The sequence below is a fragment of the Salmo trutta genome, chromosome 3 (assembly GCF_901001165.1).
Source record: "Salmo trutta chromosome 3, fSalTru1.1, whole genome shotgun sequence".
Taxonomy (NCBI): Eukaryota; Metazoa; Chordata; class Actinopteri; order Salmoniformes; family Salmonidae; genus Salmo; species Salmo trutta.
Genome location: NC_042959.1, coordinates 57808671 through 57828265, shown reverse-complemented (window position 1 = coordinate 57828265; position 19595 = coordinate 57808671). Strand labels below are relative to the sequence as shown.

Below are 19595 nucleotides of genomic sequence, written 5' to 3'. Positions count from 1 at the left end.
AGAAATTGTGGAACCCCATCGCTAATAGCATAAGGTTAAAGATGTGTTTTCAGATGAAAAGTCAATGTATTGGTTCTTACCTTGGGTAGCTGTTTGGCTATGTCCCCTCCCACGAACACAGCCTCGAGGTAGATCCACAGGTTCTGGACAGTCATCCAGTTCTCTATGATGTCAGTGGTATTGGAAAGGTTCTGAACCCATTTCTGGATCTGGGCCTTGAATGGCGTGTTGTACCTGTGGAACACCAAGTCATCATCTGAGTCAAGCATTGACTACTACAGTACACAAACAACACTAAAATTCTGTACAATGCAGCTGAAACCTTACAGGGATTTATGTATAGCACCCCCAGTCTAAACACAACTGTCTAAACACAAACACCACAACTGTTGAACTCTAGATGACAAGTCAACTGGATGCTGAAATACAGTGAAGGCTGCTGAGGGGGCTCATAATAATTGCCGGAACGGAGCAAATGGAATGGCATCAAACACCTGTAAACCATGTGTTTGATACCATTCCACTGATTCCGCTCCAGTCATTACCACGAGCCCGTTCTCCCCAATTAAGGTCCCACCAACCTCCTGTGCTGAAATATGATAAACAATTGAGAAGAAATCATATATCACTCCGAACCCCAAGTCATTTGTTGCCTCAAAATCAAGACTGAATTAGGCTACATTTCACTATTGTTAACAAGCATGAAGCAGAAATCAGTCTAGATTTCCAGGCTAAGTCATTTGTGCCTCCAGTAGGTCTCTTGTCTAACCTGTTGCTCATGAGCGATCCCAGCACCATGAGGCTGTCCTCCATGTTAGTAACGATCTCAGCGGTGCTGTCGCCCCTCTGCAGAAGCTCCCCTCGCGTCTTGAAGTTGGCGAAGGTGAACGTCTTGTTGTCCCACTCAGCAATCACCTGCTTTAGCTTCTGCTCAATGTCCCTCTCCTTCACCGCACTGATGCAAATATCCTGCCCAGCGGGAGTTCAAACCACATTTATCTTTATTTTACCTTTGTTTTACCAACTTGTCCCATTGAGGTCAAACAACCTTTTTTTCTGGCCTCAATTTACAGTACAGAATAGTTATGGTGAGTGGAGTACCGGTAGTTGTACGGCTACAGAGAATCAATTACCTGGTTCCTTCCCTGGTTTCAGCACCAACAACAGCAACAACAAAAATCCATAATCACCTCAATTTCCTCTTTGCATTTGAGGAGCGGAGCTTCCATGATGTTGCGCAGCTTGAAAGTGTCCGTCTCCACTTCGAAGCTGTGTCCTGTCACCTCGGCGATTCTCTTCCAGTGACGCGTCATCATGGCCTTGTTGGTCATCAGTTCCAGTAGGGGGCAACACTCGTTGAAATCATCTATACTTTTCTTCAGGTCAAGGAATGCCTTCCACTCTTTCAGGGCACGGGGAAGCTTGCGACAACTGGAAATGGGGGGTGAAAAAACACGAACATCTATAACTTCCTTTTGGAAATGTAAATCCTCAATGAGATTGTTCATCAATGATTTCTGTGTAAATGTCTCTCATGGTCTGGGTTGTAGTTTGGTTTCCTTACCGCATCTGTAAGTCAAGAAGTTCGTTATTGATCCTGTCTATGTGGATGTCGGCCCAGAGGATGTCATAGTAGCCGTTGACGGTGTCGATGACACTGTTGTAGAGTCCATAGAGCTTCTGGAGGAGGGTGAGCTGTCTCCTGATCTCCAGCAGCTGAGGGTGTTGGGTCACAGGCAGGCCAAACAGCTCCTCTCCACCAGTGTAGGTGATGTACTTACGGAACAGGTTGTCATAGCGATTCTGACCAAACGAAATGAGTACAGTCAAGTGCATGAATGGTTACATATGTAATTTCCAAAACCATACAACACACAATAAAACAATCATGCATGTTGTTGTCTATGTTAAATATAGTAGAAATAAGTAATACATTTAAAAAAAAATAAGACATAGAACATGTGAATGAAAACCTCTGTGAATATATCAACTTAAATGAAGTGCTGCAGAGTAGTATATACTGTAGATTCCTCTCTTGAAGATACACACTGTACTCACCTGGAACATGATGAGTCTGTCACTAGCGTCTTGGGGAGCCAGTCCAACAACCATGGGACCGTCCTGGGAATGAAACACAGCCTGCGTCAGCAATTAGCTAGCAGTCTTATTTAGAGCGTGCCAAGATAACTGTAATAGAAATGTCTAAGACCTAGACAGCCTTGGTGTTAGGTGTAGCTGTGAGTAGGACCTAGACAGCCTTGGTGTTAGGTGTAGCTGTGAGTAGGACCTAGGCAGCCTTGGTGTTAGGTGTAGCTGTGAGACCTAGACAGCCTTGGTGTTAGGTGTAGCTGTGAGTAGGACCTAGACAGCCTTGGTGTTAGGTGTAGCTGTGAGTAAGATCCAGACAGCCTTGGTGTTAGGTGTAGCTGTGAGTAAGACCTAGACAGTCTTGGTGTTAGGTGTAGCTGTGAGTAAGACCTAGACAGCCTTGGTGTTAGGTGTAGCTGTGAGTAAGACCTATACAGTCTTGGTGTTAGGTGTAGCTGTGAGTAAGACCTAGACAGCCTTGGTGTTAGGTGTAGCTGTGAGTAAGACCTAGACAGCCTTGGTGTTAGGTGTAGCTGTGAGACCTAGACAGCCTTGGTGTTAGGTGTAGCTGTGAGTAAGACCTAGACAGGCTTGGTGTTAGATGTAGCTGTGTGTAAGACCTAGACAGCCTTGGTGTTAGGTGTAGCTGTGAGTAAGACCTAGACAGGCTTGGTGTTAGATGTAGCTGTGTGTAAGACCTAGACAGCCTTGGTATTAGGTGTAGCTGTGAGTAAGAGCTAGAACGAGCTGTGAGACTTGTCTGAACCTTATCATAGTCCTGATAGAAGTGTCCACAGTCCTCCACAAATGTCTGCACGTTGTCTATGAGCTCTCCTCTGAAGTTGGGCTGCAGGGACACCAGCTCATTCTGGACCTCTGTGCTGCGGGCCAGCAGCTTCTCCCAGGTGTAGCGCAGCGTGTCCACCTTCTCTGCCTCCTCCTTCGCCACTACCAGGCCGTACTTATGGAGCATGGCATAGGACTCCTAGGAAAGGGAAAGGGGAATGCACAGCACTGAACTGACACATAGTACAACACAGATCTTCAATGTCTTCTCACAACCAAATACAGACTGCAAGGATTTAATCAAACTATGGGCAAATCCTAACTTCCACCTAAGTTGAATTATCACCCATTGTTACCAATGCCCAGACTAAGTAGAAATTTGACTTAGGTGGGAATTAAATTTGCCTCCTGCTGAATGAAAGTGGACATTGCAAATAGTCTCAGTGAATTATTCATACAGTATCTCTCTGCAGTGGTGTAAAGTACTTAAGTAAAAATACTTTAAAGTACTACTTAAGTAGTTTTTTGGGGTATCTGTACTTTACTTTATTATTCATATTTTTGACTACTTTTACTTCACTACATTCCTAAAGAAAATATTGTACTTTTTACGCCATACATTTTCCCTGACAACCAAAAGTACTCGATACATTTTGAATGCTTAGCAGGACAGGAAAATTGTCAAATTCAAGCATTTATCAAGAGAACACATGGTCATCCCTACTCCCTCTGGCTTGGCAGACTCACTAAACACAAAAGCACATTTTGTAAATAATGTCTGAGTGTTGGAGTGTGCCTCTGGCTATCCACAAGAAAATGGTGCTGTCTGCTTTGCTTAATATAAGGAATGTTTGTTATTTATACATTTACTTTTGATACTTAAGTATATTTAAAACCAAATACTCTAAGACTTTTACCCAGGTAGTATTTTACTGGCTTACTTTCACTTTTACTTTAGTTACTTTCTATTAAGGTAGCTATACTTTTACTCAAATATGACAATTGTGTCTCTCTGAAAGAAGTGTGCATTTGTGTTTCCTACCTCTATGGGTCCCACATGGAAGTCAATGGAGATCTGCTGCTCTCTGATCTCCTTCAGCGATGCCATGGCGATGCGGATGTCGTCCAAGTCTTTGATTGGTCGGTTCAGTTTCTTTGCCGCCTCATCCACTAACATGAAGATGCTCTCCATATCTGTCCGGTACTTCCTGTTACAGTGCAGGCCGTAGTCCACCATCCAGCTCTTAGTCTCCGCAGTCAGGGCCATCTTCAGGTCAGCTGTTCAACAACAAATCAGATATTAGTCTGATAATAGTCAGATATTCAGTCAGTGTTGAAAAAATGAAATAACAGTATTGTGAAATTCTACTAAGAACATGTGCAGTTATATTTGGCAGGATTGTCTTGTGAGGTTAATGCGGGTGATTAGCAGTCAATTGCTTTGAAATAGCACAAAATTTCACATAACGGGGATACAATTTTTCGGGGGGTGCTGCAGCACCCTCAGCACCCCTACTTCCCACGGCTATGTACCTGTATAGAGGGCCAGTTCTCCTACAGTGACGTATTCTACCTATGTAGAAGGCAAGAGCTCCCACAGTGATGTACTCTACTTGTATGGAGGGCCAGAGCTCTTACAGTGATGTACTCTGCCTGTATAGAGGGCCAGAGCTCCCACAGTGATGTACTCTACCTGTATAGAGGGCCAGAGCTCCCATAGTGATGTACTCTACCTGTATGGAGGGCCAGAGCTTCTACAGTGATGTACTCTACCTGTATAGAGGGCCAGAGCTCCCATAGTGATGTACTCTACCTGTATGGAGGGCCAGAGCTTCTACAGTGATGTATTCTACCTGTATAGAGGGCCAGAGCTCCCATAGTGATGTACTCTACCTGTATGGAGGGCCAGAGCTTCTACAGTGATGTATTCTACCTGTATAGAGGGCCAGAGCTCCTACAGTGATGTACTCTACCTGTATAGAGGGCCAGAGCTCCTACAGTGATGTATTATACCTGTATAGAGGGCCAGAGCTCCTACAGTGATGTATTCTACCTGTATAGAGGGCCAGAGCTCCTACAGTGATGTATTATACCTGTATAGAGGGCCAGAGCTCCTACAGTGATGTATTCTACCTGTATAGAGGGCCAGAGCTCCCACAGTGATGTACTCTACCTGTATGGAGGGCCAGAGCTCCTACAGTGATGTACTCTACCTGTATGGAGGGCCAGAGCTCCCACAGTGATGTACTCTACCTGTATGGAGGGCCACAGCTCCCACAGTGATGTACTCTACCTGTATAGAGGGCCAGAGCTCCCACTGTGATGTACTCAGGCTCAGCATTGATCTCCAGCTCCAGGTCTTTGTAGTAGAGGATCTGAGACTCAAACTCAGACAGCAGAGGGCTGCCCTGGCTGAACTTCTGTATGGTGTCCTCTCGCTCCTTCCTCCAGATGTGGTGGTAACGAATGAAGCGGTCCAGAGCATTCATCACCTCCTGGTTAACAACAACACAACAGCCAAGTCTTAAATGCACTTTCAATAAAGTTTGAATTTAACTGATTTGATTTAGGTCAACATCTTAGGGGATAGGTGTCAGTATCAAACACAAAATAGTTAGAATTTGACACACTAAGGTCAGAACGTTAGGAAAACAGGAGAAACAAGACTTTTTATTTTTATTTTGTGTGTACACCTGTATGTACCTTCTTGGTAGAGTTGATGGAGGTGCTGAGCACAGACACCAGCTTGATGATCTCCTTGTTCTCAGACACACTCTTGTAGTAGTTCCTGGCCTGGTAGGGTATGGCCTGGATCACAGAGGTGGAGATGTCTGAGGTACTGCTGTCAGCCAGGCTCCTGTAGGTGGTCTCTCTGTCCTCTGACTCACTGTCACTCCTGTCCTGTCTCAGAGCAGCCAGGCGTCTCTGACTCATCTTCCTCTGTGTTGGCATGAACAGAATAATTCATCTTTGGTTTTTGTTTTAAGAATAACTAAAACCTTAATCTCATGATTTGATTTGAAAGTGTTTTATATATAATTCCACACTATGATGTTGGAATAATATGAAAATGATAATAATGCCCTTTTATTGTACGAGCTGTTTGAAAAGACTGCCTGACATTTCAGCCTGTTTTGGTGGGATGGAGTTTTGGCCTGCCAATAACAGCTAGTTTTCAGTTTTCCCCTCCCCACTCAGACCACTCCCAGACAGTCCTAGCAAATTCTTGCTTTAGAAATAGCTCTTTGCTAAGAAGCAATTTTTTTTCTTCTAATTGAAAACAATCACAGTAAGGTACTTAATTGTTACCCAGAAATGATTTGATATTGAGATAAAAACTGCTGCATTGGAGCTTTAAGCCACAGCAAGCCCACCTTGGAGATCCTCTCCTTGCTCCACTGGCCGACTCCTTTGCTGACACTGACCACACACTCCACAGCCCGGTTCAGAGCCTGCTGGACCTCATCCAGGGCTGGGACCATGGCGATGTTGGGGATGGACAGGGTCACACTGGTCCTGAAGATAGGCTGCTGACCACTGCCCTTCAGACGGCTGGGGGAATCACTCTCTGCTGTGGGGAGGTGGGCTGATATTGAAGTAGTGAGACATGGAATGGGAAACCCTCCGCTTCATGACGGCCCCACCTTACTCCAACATGTAAAGGGTGGAGCTCAAAGGGTGGCACTTTGTGACAACTTTGTGACAACTGCTGATGTAAAAGGGGCTTTATAAATACATTAGATTGATGGAACTTACTCAGGAAGTGCAGTAGTGAGGAGGCATGGAGGCGTTTGCGGAGGGTCTCCAGGGTGTTGCGTGTGAGCCTCAGCATGGCGTCCACGTTACGGTGGTTGAAGTGGGACAGAAGCTCTTCAGCCTCCTCCTCCATCACCTCTAGCAGGTCTCTCTTCTTCTTCCTCTTCACCAGGGGAGACGGGGGGCCCGTGGTGCTCGCCGCCGTGGTGTTACGAGACAGCAGGTTGATGCGACCCTCTGACTTACCCTCCTCCTCCCCTGGGAAGAGGCATGAAGAGACGTGAATACACCTGCATGTACACAGGCACGCACACTTTCTCATTTTCAGTCTAACAGTCAGTCTTTGTGCACCTGAACAACCATTTCACTTTCCCTTGTATTTTGCTGACCCTGTTATCACTCTCCGTTTGAGTTGTGCAGTTAAAACTGCAGGTTACAGTACCTTCACTCTCCACTAGGTCCATATCAGTCCTGCTCTGCTCTAGCAGTTCCTCCTCCCCCTCCTTGTTCAGTTCAAACTCCAGCAGCATGTTGATGAGCTCGTTGGTTGCCTCCTCCACCAGGGAACTCTTGGCGTGGAGACTCTGAGCTCCCTTTATACACAGCTCCTACCATGACATAACAGAAGAAAGTACATTAGCCTATATCAGGGGTAGGCAACCCTGTTCCTGGAGTGCTGCAGGTACTGCAGGATTTTGTTCCAACTAGGCACCACAACCAGGTCGGTTAAATCAAATACATGAAGTACCTGCAGCACTCCAGGACCAGGGTTGCTTACCCCTGGTCCTATATGCATAAAGACTGTGTTTATACTGAACTAGTAACTAAATATACTGTTTTGTCTGGTCAATGTTGTTAGCACTGATGATGGGTGACTGTTTTACCATTACAGGCTGTTGATTATGCAATTATTATGCCTAACAAGCATGTATGTGTATAACACATGAGTAATACAGAGGGAATCTTTGTTTACCCTGGTGGTCTGAACGAACTCTTCACAGCTGAAAGGTTCCTCCAGGGGCAGAACCCACAGTGTGGCTCCACTCATCTCCTGCAGCACAGCGTCTATCCTGAACTCCACCAGGTCATTCACTCTGTCCATCAGCAGCTCCAGGTCCGCTGGACACACAGGTTACAGGTCAGAGGTCATACAGAGCACCACGGTGTCACCAGGGGTCACAAGGAAACAGCAGTTACAATCAGCTTTTCCCACTGGGACAGCAGATATAACTTTTTCCAATGGGATATTTGACATGAGTTGATCAGGCACAATTAGCTGCGATCAAATGACGTCAAGGTTTCGGTGTGCTTACTGTTCTGGTTATTGTGGTGAGATTGTTCTGACGTTTTATAGTATGGTGCTATGACAGAGCACAGTACAGTGCTGACATGGTTAGATTGGACATGGTTACATACTGAGAGCACTGTTGATGTGGCTGAGGTATTTCTCGATGTTCAGTGAGGTCCAGTTCAGGGAGGTCAGGCCTGGCAGAATAGCTTCGTCTACCTTAGCAACATGAGGCATCACCAGTTGCCCAAAGGCACTCTGGATCTTAGCCCGGACCCTGGCGTTCTCCGTCAGAACCAGCTGCGGATGGGCGTCAGAAATAGAGAAAATAGTAATAACACTTTACTTAATGCCTGCCGTTATAATGTCTTCACCCTTATAATGTCTTCTAATCATCGCATTAAGATTCTCCTGACTAAATACCAGCCCATAGGACTTTCTACTCAATTCAAAATGAATTGAAATGACAGCCCTTTTATTACTGTCGTTGAGTGTATGTAAAGCTTATTAAAGATACAGGATATATTATCATGCTCAATATGCTTCAGTTGATCAAAAGGCATCATGGAATACATAGTGTACCTGCAGCTTGTTGTAGTTCTTCTTGAGGGCATCTTGTTTCTGCTGTAAGATGGCTGCGAAGGGAGGAATCTCCAGCCTCATCCTGGTCATGCAGTCTGTCTCCCTAATTTGAGCCAGGATCTGGGGGTCAAAGTTGACAAACAGGTCCCCCGTATCAGGACATTTGACCAGTAAAGAGGCCTGGAGGCCCAGTCTGACCTCCTCGATCTGGGGAGTGAGAAAGAGTGAGAGAGAGAGAGTGAGAGAGAGACAAAGAGAGAGAGAGAGACAGAGAGAGAGATGTAGAGGGAAAGACAGACAGAGAGAAAGAGAGAGAGAGAAATGGAGAGAGACAGCAAGAGTGTGAGAGTGAGAGAGAGAGAGTGAGAGAGACCAGAGAGAGGGAGAGAGCAAGCGAGAGAGCGAGAGAGAGACAGAGAGAGAGCAAGAGAGCGTATGAGTGATATGAGTCATCTACAGTATGTCTGTGGGAAATCAACAAGTCAATCAAAAGTATAATCAGTCTTGCAAACTACGACAGCACAGATCTGGGACCAGGCTACAGATCAGGTACAGATAAGCATTAATAACAGCAACAGTTAACGCTGCTATGCTACTGGAGTATAGGTACAGCCAGTACACCAGAGACCGTATCAAGAGTCTCAGAGTAGGAATGCTGATTAAGTTTTGCCTTTAAGATCACAATAAAAAAGATAACCAGGAGGGGCCCTGTCTCACCTGCTTCATCCATCCACTGTGGTAGAGCATCTCAAACTCGAGCAGCACCCTGGCCACCCTGTTGTAGTTCCTGATGATGCGTTTGGCCTCGGGCGTAGCCAGCACCCCAGGGGGTTCCTGAAACAGATCCATGGGTTCCTGGATCCTCCGGTACAGCTGGCGGGCCCACAGGATCTTACCGGCAACCGGGGGCAGGTCCCGGCCAATGGGAGGATCCATCTTCTGCTTGGTGTAGTTACGGGACACCATCTCTATGTCTCTCCCATAGTTCTGAAGGATCTGCTGGTACTTCTCATCGATGCCCAGGTCTGGAATGCCCAGTCTTAGTGATGTAAGGGGAGATTTTGATATCAAATGAAGAATGAATGAAATGGCTGTTAAATGGACTGAATTTAATTAAAGGTTGGTTTGAAATAGAGGTGGATTGAAATAATGGTACCTTTCACATTTCTTCAGTACATTCAAAGCCCTCTCTGTGTTTTGAATCTTATCGAATGTGTTATCCATGAAGGTCTTCAGCTGATTCTGAAAGGAAATGAACACAATAAACAATTGTGCAATTAAATGTTGAGATTATTCAGAAGTGTTTTGTTATGATTTACCGGTAAGTTTGTTATTAAATGTGAACTTACATGCAAGTCAGTGGTATTTTTACAAAACTCATCATAGTCCTGATCAAAGTCTGTTCTTCTCTGATCAAGGAAACTGTAGTGCTTTTTCTTCATGCTCAATACAATGCTCTGAAAATAAAAGGCAGACAGGTTATTATTTCCATTCTTTCCAAAGCTCTTGAGGCTTTTGATAATTTCTTGTGTCTGTATTCATTCCAACCAAAGCCAAAAGACTGTCAACTGTCACGTTCTGACCATAGAAAGCTTTTATTTTCTATGGTAGAGTAGGTCAGGGCATGACAGGGGGTTTTGTCTAGTTTCTGTATTTCTATGTGGGGTTCTAGTTTCTGTATTTCTATGTTTTTTGGGGGGGGATGATCTCCAATTAGAGGCAGCTGGTCATCGTTGTCTCACATTGGGGATCATATTTAAGTTGTTGGTTTTCCCACTAGGTTTTGTGGGAGATTGTTTTGAGTTAGTGTATGTTGCACCTCTTCGTGACGGTTTGTTGTTTTGTTTATTTAGTTATTTATATGTCTTGCATAGTTTCACTGTTATAATAAAATGTGGAACGATATACACGCTGCACCTTGGTCCCATTCTTCAGACAGCCGTGACAGAATCTCCCACCACCAAAGGACCAAGCAGCGTGGTCAGGACAAATGGACATGGGAAAAAATCCTGGACGGGAAAGGACCCTGGAGGCAGACTGTGGAGTATCGCCGTCTGAAGGAGGAGATTTAAGTAGCGAGAGCAGAGCGGCGACGATACGAGGAACTAGCACGGCAACGACGGAAGCACGAGAGGCAGCACCAAGAATTTATTTTGGGGGGGCACACGGGTTGGTCGGCGAAGCCGAGGGGTGAGTCTGAGAGCGAAGAGGAATATTGGGAGAGACTGAGCAAGGAGTACTGTGAGATAGTTGAGGGGGGTGATGAGAGAGAGCTGTTGGGTTGGCGTAGTATGTACGGCATTTTTCCTGAGGAGCGTGTTAGCCGTCAGATGCCACCTGAGTCAGCTCCCCGTACTCATCCCGAGAAGTGTGTTAAAGTTCCGGTACAAATGAGGCTGGCTATATGCACCAGGTCTTCAGTGCGCCTTCACAGCCCAGTACGTCCTGTGCCAACTCTCCGTACTCACCATGGGGAGCGTGTGACCGGTCAGGCACCATGTTTTGCGGTGATACGCACGGTGTCTCCAGTGCGCATTCACAGCACAGTGCGTCCTGTGCCAGCGCCCCGCACTTGCCGGGCTAAAGTGAGCATCCAGCCAGGACGGATTGTACCAGCCCTACGCTCCAGACCTCCAGTGCGCCTCCACAGCCCAGTACGCCCTGTTTCTGCTCCCCGCACTCGCCCTGAGGTGCGTGTTACCAGTCTGGCGCCACCTGTGCCAGCCCCACGCATCAGGCCTCCAGTGCGCATTCCCAGTCCAGAGCTTCCGGCGACAGTTCCCAGTCCAGAGCTTCCTGCGACAGTTCCCAGTCCTGAGCTTCCGGCGACAGTTCCCAGTCCAGAGCTTCCGGCGACAGTTCCCAGTCCGGAACCTCCTGAGACGGCCCACAGTCCGGAGCCTCCTGAGACTGCCCACAGTCCGGAGCCTCCTGAGACGGCCCACAGTCCGGAGCCTCCTGAGACGGCCCACAGTCCGGAGCCTCCTGAGACGGCCCACAGTCCGGAGCCTCCAGCGACGGCCAACAGTCCGGAGCCTCCAGCGACGGTCCGGAGTCTTCAGCGACGGTCCGCGGTCCGGAGTCTCCAGCGGTGGTCTGCAGTCCAGAGCCTCCAGTGATGATCCACGGTCCGGTGACACGAAAGTGGAGGGATCAGCTGGCGGAGGGGGGGGGGCTACGCCCCGAACCGGAGCCACCTCCTATGCTGGTGGATAAGCAGGATGAGAGGGTTCTTCGTCCCGCACCAGAACCGCCTCTGATGCAGGAGGATCCGCGGGATGAGAAGGTTCTTCGTCCTGCACCAGAGCCGCCACCGACATTAGACACCCACCCTAACCCTCCCTGTTTTTTGGGGGGTTTAGGTTTTTGCGTTCGGAGTCCGCACCTTTGGGGGGGGTACTGTCACGTTCTGACCATAGAAAGCTTTTATTTTCTATGGTAGAGTAGGTCAGGGTGTGACAGGGGGTTTTGTCTAGTTTATTTATTTCTATGTTGGTTCTAGTTTCTTTTTTCTATGTTGGGGGTTTTGTTTAGTTTCTGTATTTCTATGTGGGGTTCTAGTTTCTGTATTTCTATGTTGTTGTTTTTTGGGATGATCTCCAATTAGAGGCAGCTGGTCATCGTTGTCTCTAATTGGGGATTTTACAGCTCAGCATCTAACACCATACTACCCTACAAACTCGTCATTAAGCTCGAGACCCTGGGTTTTGACCCCGCCCTGTGCAACTGGGTCCTGGACTTCCTGATGGGCCGCACCCAGGTGGAGAGGGTAGGTAACAACATCTCCACCCCGCTGATCCTCAACACTGGGTCCCCACAAGGGTGCGTTCTCAGCCCTCTTCTGTACTCCCTGTTCACCTACGACTGCGTGGCCATGCACGCATTCAACTCAATCATCAAGTTTGCAGACGACACTACAGTGGTAGGCTTGATTACCAACAATGACGAGACGGCCTACAGGGAGGAGGTGAGGGCCCTCGGAGTGTGGTGTCAGGAAAATAACCTCGCACTCAATGTCAACAAAACAAAAGAGATGATTGTGGACTTCAGGAAACAGCAGAGGGAGCAGCCCCCTATCTACATTGGTGGGACAGTAGTGGAGAGGGTGGAGAGTTTTAAGTTCCTCAGCGTACACATCACGGACAAACTGAAATGGTCCATCCACACAGACAGCATGCTTGAAGAAGGCGCAACAGCGCCTCTTCAACCTCAGGAGGCTGAAGAAATTTGGCTTGTCACCAAAAACACTCACAAACTTTTACAGATGCACAATCGAGAGCATCCTGTCGGGCTGTATCACCGCCTGGTACGGCAGCTGCTCCGCCCATAACCGGAAGGCTCTCCAGAGGGTAGTGAGGTCTGCACAACGCATCACCGGGTGAAAACTACCTGCCCTCCAGGACACCTACACCACCCGATGTCACAGGAAGGCCAAAAAGATCATCAAGGACAACAACCACCCGAGCCACTGCCTGTTCACCCCGCTATCATCCAGAAGGCGAGGTCAGTACAGGTGCATCAAAGCGGGAACTGAGAGACTGAAAAACAGCTTCTATCTCAAGGCCATCAGACTGTTAAACAGCCATCACTAACATTGAGTGGCTGCTGCCAACATACTGACTCAACTCAAGCCACTTTATTAATGGGAAAATTGATGTAATCAATTTATCACTTGCCACTTTATATTATTTATATTAGATAATGTTTACATAACCTACATTATTCATCTCATATGTATACACTGTCCGCCATACCATCTACTGCATCTTGCCATCTTGATGTAATTAGATGTATCACTAGCCACTTTAAACAATGCAACTTTATATACTGTTTTCATAACCTACATTACTCATCTCATATGTATATACTGTACTCTATACCATCTACTGCATCTTGCCATCCTGATGTAATGTTTCACTAGCCACCTTAAACAATGCTGCTTATATGTTTTCATACCCTACAATACTCATCTCATATGTATATACTGTACTCCATACCATCTATTACATCTTGCCTATGCCGTTCGGCCATCACTCATTTATATATTTTTATGTACATATTCGTATTCATTCCTTTACACTTGTGTGTACAAGGTAGTTGTTGTGGAATTGGTAGATTACTTGTTAGATATTACTGCATGGTCGGAACTAGAAGCACAAGCATTTCGCTACACTTGCATTAGCACCTGCTAACCATGTGTATGTGACAAATAAATTTGATTTGATTTGGGATCATATTTACCGTAATTTCCGGACTATAAACCGCTACTTTTTTCCCACGCTTTGAACCTCGCGGCTTAAACAATGACGCGGCTAATATATGGATTTTTCCCGCTTTCAAATTTAAAAAATAAAATAAAAACACATTCTGTGATGTGCTCCGTTTTTTGTCGGCAGGAAGCTTTCATTAGATCAATGAAATTGCCGAACGGGTTAAGGTCAAACAACTTTTTTGTTTACTGTTTAGATTAAATCGAGCGCGCTCAAACTTCCCATCATTCTGTTTACGGTAGTCATTTTGTCACCCTCATCATGGCAAAGACACGGAGAAATGCATATGATGCAGCTTTCAAGTTGAAGGCGATTGATCTGGCTGTTGGAAAAGGAAATAGAGCTGCTGCACGGGAGCTTGGTCTGGAGCAATGACTTTCTTGGTAGGCTACTGTTTACTGCAAATTTTTTATTTTTTGTTACAAGCCGTGTTTCGTTAAAGCCTATTTATTTTTGTTACAAGCCGTGTTTCGTTAAAGCCTATTTATTTTTGTTACAAGCCGTGTTTCGTTAAAGCCTATTTATTTTTGTTACAAGCCGTGTTTCGTTAAAGCCTGTGTAAAGTTAATTTGTTTCATGTACCGGTAGGCACCTGCGGCTTATAGACATGTGCGGCTTATTTATGTTCAAAATACTAATTTCTTAAAAATTCAATGGGTGCGGCTTATATTCAGGTGCGCTCAGTAGTCCGGAAATTACTGTAAGTTGTTGGTTTTCCCACTAGGTTTTGTGGGAGATTGTTTTGAGTTAGTGTATGTTACACCTCTTCGTCACGGTTTGTTTTGTTTATTTAGTTATTTATATGTCTTGCATAGTTTCACTGTTATAATAAATTGTGGAACGATATACACGCTGCGCCTTGGTCCCATTCTTCAGACAGCCGTGACATCAACAATGTTTCCGTTGAATGTTATGAGACTGTTGGGTTTAATTTCATTTTAATCAGAGTAGTAGGCCACATAATGTAGAATGATGATGACATGCAGCTTCTGGCTGGACACCATCCCTATTTAAAGATCCTCCATTTACAATGGCAGAGATGAACAGCAGTGTATAAAATAGCAGTCATTTCTCCAATGAGCAGCTTACCATAAAATATGTATATCCTGGCTCCTGTGAACAAACTGTCAACCTTCACAAAAGGCCTTCAGGACTAAGTAATGGATCAGCTTCTGCTCATTAAAACTAATGCTAAGTTCAACGCAATCCAATAAATTGAGGACACATTTTGTGATGAGTAAAAAATATGACTTTTAACTTTGTGAAATGGCTCCTGAACATTACAGTCAGGAGTTTAGTATGCTTGGTAGAGTTGATGGTAATGATGATGAGGCATGCACTGACGGACAAAAACAAGGACAAAAAAAAAACTCTGTGGCAAAAGTTACCTCCCATTTCCCTTGCATTTCTGCAGTCTGTCCAGCGGAAGCAATAGAAAGAGCAGATCTAACAATACTACAGTGGCAAGGAAAAACATCTAAAAAGGTAACGTCTAAAAAGGTAACGTGTAAAAAGGTAACGTGTAAAAATGTAATGCCTAAAAAGGTAACATGTAAAAAGGTAACGTCTAAAAAGGTAACGTCTAGAAATGTAATGGGTTAAAAAGTCATGTCTAAAAGGGTAACATCAAAAAAGGCAACATCTAAAAAGGTAATGTCTAAAAGGTAACGTTTAAAAAGGTAACGTCTAGAAATGTAATGTGATTTAAAAAGGCGTGTCTAAAAGGGTAACGTCTACAAAGTACTCTAATCTCCAGACTGTGTACCTGAAACGTGGTTGCTATAGTTTCCAGGCCTTCTATCTTGGAGTCCTGTAGGGCTGAGTAGGTAGTGATGGTGCTGAACATGTTGAGGATCTTGTAGAGGCGTCGTTGGAACGTCTCAAACTTCCCAAAGATGTACATCTCACTGAAATCAAACTGCCTCTCTGAGGGACTCTGCTCCAGCTTCTTCTTGGTCTTGTGGAAGCACTTCTGGTACTCCTATAATGAGATAGATGGGATCCAGATGAAAAGAAATTGGAGGAGCATGGAAAGGAAGTTATACTGTAAACGAGTTCATTTGTGAGAAGTGTGTAAAGGATGTTATGGTATTACACTAGAGATAATAGATTATTTATAGATTAAAGCTCTTACGGGCCTGTACTTTCAAAACTGACATTTCTTTGTGCCTTGATTTAGCACAGTATTTTAAATGATCTGGTTAAAGTGTGTTGAACAAGTACTTGGTATATGAAAGCAGTACCTGATTTAGGTGGATAGCAGCTTTCAGTTTCTCAGCTACAACACCCTGAGGCTGGTCCCATATGGACGCAGACCCGTTGTTGGTGATGTAAGCCTTACATGCTGTAATCATCTGGTTGGTAACCTAAGACATGGAGATACAGAAGAAAAAAGGATACATTTTGCGTGCCTCTCCAATAAGCAACCTCGATGGGATGACTGGTTAACAGGCTTGGGAGGGAAGTAGACAGCACTTCAGCTATCATGAGACCAGGTGGTGAGGCCAAATGCACCATGAACATCAAAGAAGAATTTACAAGATTCATTTCAATACACTTCTAATGATGAAATGTAATAGATTCGCCAGCTTTTACGAGATGTACAGTCACCTATTCTTCTTGGTGGTTGAATACAGTATCATAGCAATAATGACCTTGACAAACAGGGAGGTGATCTTTTCTGAGGTGTTGTAGTAGCGGGAGATACTGTGGATCATCCGGATGGCGTTGATCAGGCCTGGAATGGCCTCTACCATCGACACCTGCGTTCATTTAGCATACAATACAATCATACAATGATGAGTTTTCAAATCCATTAAGATCGATATACAGTTGAAGTCGGAAGTTTACATAGACCTTAGCCAAATACATTTAAACTCAGTTTTTCACAATTCCTGACATTTAATCAGAGGAAAAATTCCCTGTCTTAGGTCAGTTAGGATCACCACTTTATTTAAAGAATGTGAAATGTCAGAATAATAGTAGAGAGAATGATTTATTTCAGCTTTTATTTCTTTCATCACATTCCCAGTGGGTCAGAAGTTTACATACACTCAATTAGTATTTGGTAGCATTGCCTTTAAATTGTTTAACTTGCGACAAATGTGTCGGGTAGCCTTCCACAAGCTTCCCACAATGAGTTGGGTGAATTTTGGCCCACTCCTCCTGACAGAGCTGGTGTAACTGAGTCAGGTTTGTAGGCCTCCTTGCTCGCACACACTTTTTCAGTTCTGCTCACACATTTTCTATAGGATTGAGGTCAGGGCTTTGTGATGGCCACTCCAATACCTTGACTTTGTTGTCCTTAAGCCATTTTGCCACAACTTTGGAAGAATGCTTGGGGTTATTGTCCATTTGTAAGACCCATTTGCGACCAAGCTTTAACTTCCTGACTGATGTGTTGAGATGTTGCTTCAATATATACACATAATTTTCCTCCTCATGATGCCATCTATTTTCTGAAGTGCACCAGTCCCTCCTGCAGCAAAGCACCCCCACAACATGATGCTGTCACCCCCGTGCTTCACGGTTGGGATGGTGTTCTTCGGCTTGCAAGCGTCCCCCTTTTTCCTCCAAACATAACAATGGTCATTATGGCCAAACAGTTCTATTTTTGTTTCATCAGACCAGAGGACATTTCTCCAAAAGGTACGATCTTTGTCCCCATGTACAGTTGCAAACCGTAGTCTGGCTTTTTTATGGCAGTTTTGGAGCAGTGGCTTCTTCCTTGCTGAGCGGCCTTTCAGGTTATGTCGATATAGGACTCGTTTTACTGTGGATATAGATACTTTTGTACCTGTTTCCTCCAGCATCTTCACAAGGTCCTTTGCTGTTGTTCTGGGATTGATTTGCACTTTTTGCACCAAAGTACGTTCATCTCTAGGAGACAGAACGTGTCTCCTTCCTGAGTGGTATGATGGCTGCGTGGTCCCATGGTGTTTATACTTGCGTACAATTGTGTGTACAGATGAACATAGTACCTTCAGGCATTTGGAAATTGCTCCCAAGGATGAACCAGACTTGCCTGACTTGGCTGATTTCTTTTGATTTTCCCATGATGTCAAGCAAGGAGGCACTGAGTTTGAAGGTAGGCATTGAAATACATCCACAGGTACACCTCCAATTGACTCAAATGATGTCAATTAGCCTATTAGAAGCTTCTAAAGCCATGACATCATTTTATGGAATTTTCCAAGCTCTTTAAAGGCACAGTCAACTTAGTGTATGTTAACTTCTGACCCACTGGAATTGTGATACAGTGAATTATAAGTGAAATAATCTGTCTGTAAACAATTGTTTGAAAAATTACTTGTCTCATGCACAAAGTAGATGTCCTAACCGACCTGCCAAAACTATAGTTTGTTAACAAGAAATTTGTGGAGTGGTTGAAAAACGAGTTTTAATAACTCCAACCTAAGTGTATGTAAACTTCCGACTTCAACTGTACATAGTAGACCGGTTTCGCAGATTAAGCCTAGTCCTGGACTAAAAGGTTTTTCATTGAGAGTGCGTCTTAGGCCAGGATTAGGCATTATCTGTGTCCGGGAAACTGGAAAACTATGTAAGTCTGTAGTTAGTAAATCTAAGAGGAAGATATTGAAAACTGTATACAATATTAGTTTCTCACAGGGTCACTGTTGTAGAGCGGGTCACAGAACTTCTCCAGAGTGTAGAGGTACTTCACATTGTCCTTGGCCTCGTTGGCTGAGTCAGTGATCCTGGTGTCCAGCTCTCGCCAGGACTGGTGGGACAGATACAGTCATCAAACATACACTGTACCTATTCTGCTACAGTAATACAGAAAACACCAACTGAAATCAGATATGAGAGCCATGTACACTAAGCATAGAGGAGTGCTTTATTTTAAAAAATGTATGTGACTGACTCTCATGAACGAGTCTCAAATAGCAAAAATCGAAATTGAGATTTTAACATTTTATTAGCAGGCCTTTAACTCCTGTGTTACGGAGGACATGGTGTAACAGCTTGCTCACCTTGATGAGTTTGGACTTGGCCATCATGAGAACGCCCAGGACAGCCTTGACATCGGGGCTCTTGAGCTGGTCCAGGAGGTAGTTGAAGCGGGACATGCGTTTCTTCCAGTGGTCCAGCTCGGCCCGCGGACCCAGGTCATCTGCCTCCTTCCTCAGCTGGTCACTCTCAGCCAGCACCTGGATACAACACAATCACTGCTGATTGGGGAATGTGATATCTGTAAATTGTATTAGATGTGGTGGATCTTGATGTAATTTCCCCTGAGAGGATAAATAAAGTTGTATTGTATTGACTATATTGAACACACACCTCCACCCACAATTAAACAGGTCCATGGAGGAGAAAGGTGTGCATGATGCTATTGAGGTTCAATCTATTTTACCTGTTCAATCTGTTTGATCCACACTTTCATACAGGCCTCTATCTTCTCTGTTGCCTCTGTGCTGTTAGCCACAGCAATGTAGTCAGACGGGCCTTTCAGTGTCTTCAGGTCAAATTCGTCACACACTTTTAGATTCACCTAAATGAAACGATTAATGATATCAATTGTATATCCATATATTCGTAATTGCAAAATTACATTTGTTTGTTTTGATAAGCATGTGTGTGTGTGTGTGTGTGTGTGTGTATTTGATTATTTGTTATTTAAATACTTATTTTCTGCGTATTTGAGTATTTTCAAATAATGTCGCCTGAATAAACTACATATATTGAAATTATATGTATTTTCAAATTATTTTCTATAAATAGCATACTTTTTGAAAGTATTTGAAAATACTTATTTCAAATACTATTTTCAAATACCTGGGTTAAATACATGGGAGTGTATT

At 44.6% G+C, this 19595-nt stretch overlaps 1 protein-coding gene across 1 annotated transcript in view; it reads right to left on the bottom strand.

The window, feature by feature from the left end:
• Nucleotides 1-19595, bottom strand: part of LOC115180628 (dynein heavy chain 5, axonemal-like) — an 81810-nt gene that overhangs the window by 53515 nt on the left and 8700 nt on the right. The window contains exons 6-29 of the mRNA XM_029742867.1: nt 19148-19285; nt 18765-18941; nt 18398-18511; nt 16425-16532; nt 16014-16136; nt 15536-15751; nt 9850-9957; nt 9657-9742; nt 9218-9539; nt 8501-8707; nt 8047-8218; nt 7604-7749; nt 7073-7238; nt 6631-6888; nt 6249-6442; nt 5578-5814; nt 5168-5369; nt 3917-4152; nt 2855-3073; nt 2059-2121; nt 1565-1803; nt 1191-1431; nt 770-969; nt 81-234 (exon numbers count right to left, since the gene is read on the bottom strand). Of these exons, the coding sequence (XP_029598727.1) occupies nt 81-234; nt 770-969; nt 1191-1431; nt 1565-1803; nt 2059-2121; nt 2855-3073; nt 3917-4152; nt 5168-5369; nt 5578-5814; nt 6249-6442; nt 6631-6888; nt 7073-7238; nt 7604-7749; nt 8047-8218; nt 8501-8707; nt 9218-9539; nt 9657-9742; nt 9850-9957; nt 15536-15751; nt 16014-16136; nt 16425-16532; nt 18398-18511; nt 18765-18941; nt 19148-19285 (4326 nt within the window). The remainder of the gene's footprint in view (nt 1-80; nt 235-769; nt 970-1190; nt 1432-1564; nt 1804-2058; nt 2122-2854; nt 3074-3916; nt 4153-5167; nt 5370-5577; nt 5815-6248; nt 6443-6630; nt 6889-7072; nt 7239-7603; nt 7750-8046; nt 8219-8500; nt 8708-9217; nt 9540-9656; nt 9743-9849; nt 9958-15535; nt 15752-16013; nt 16137-16424; nt 16533-18397; nt 18512-18764; nt 18942-19147; nt 19286-19595) is intronic.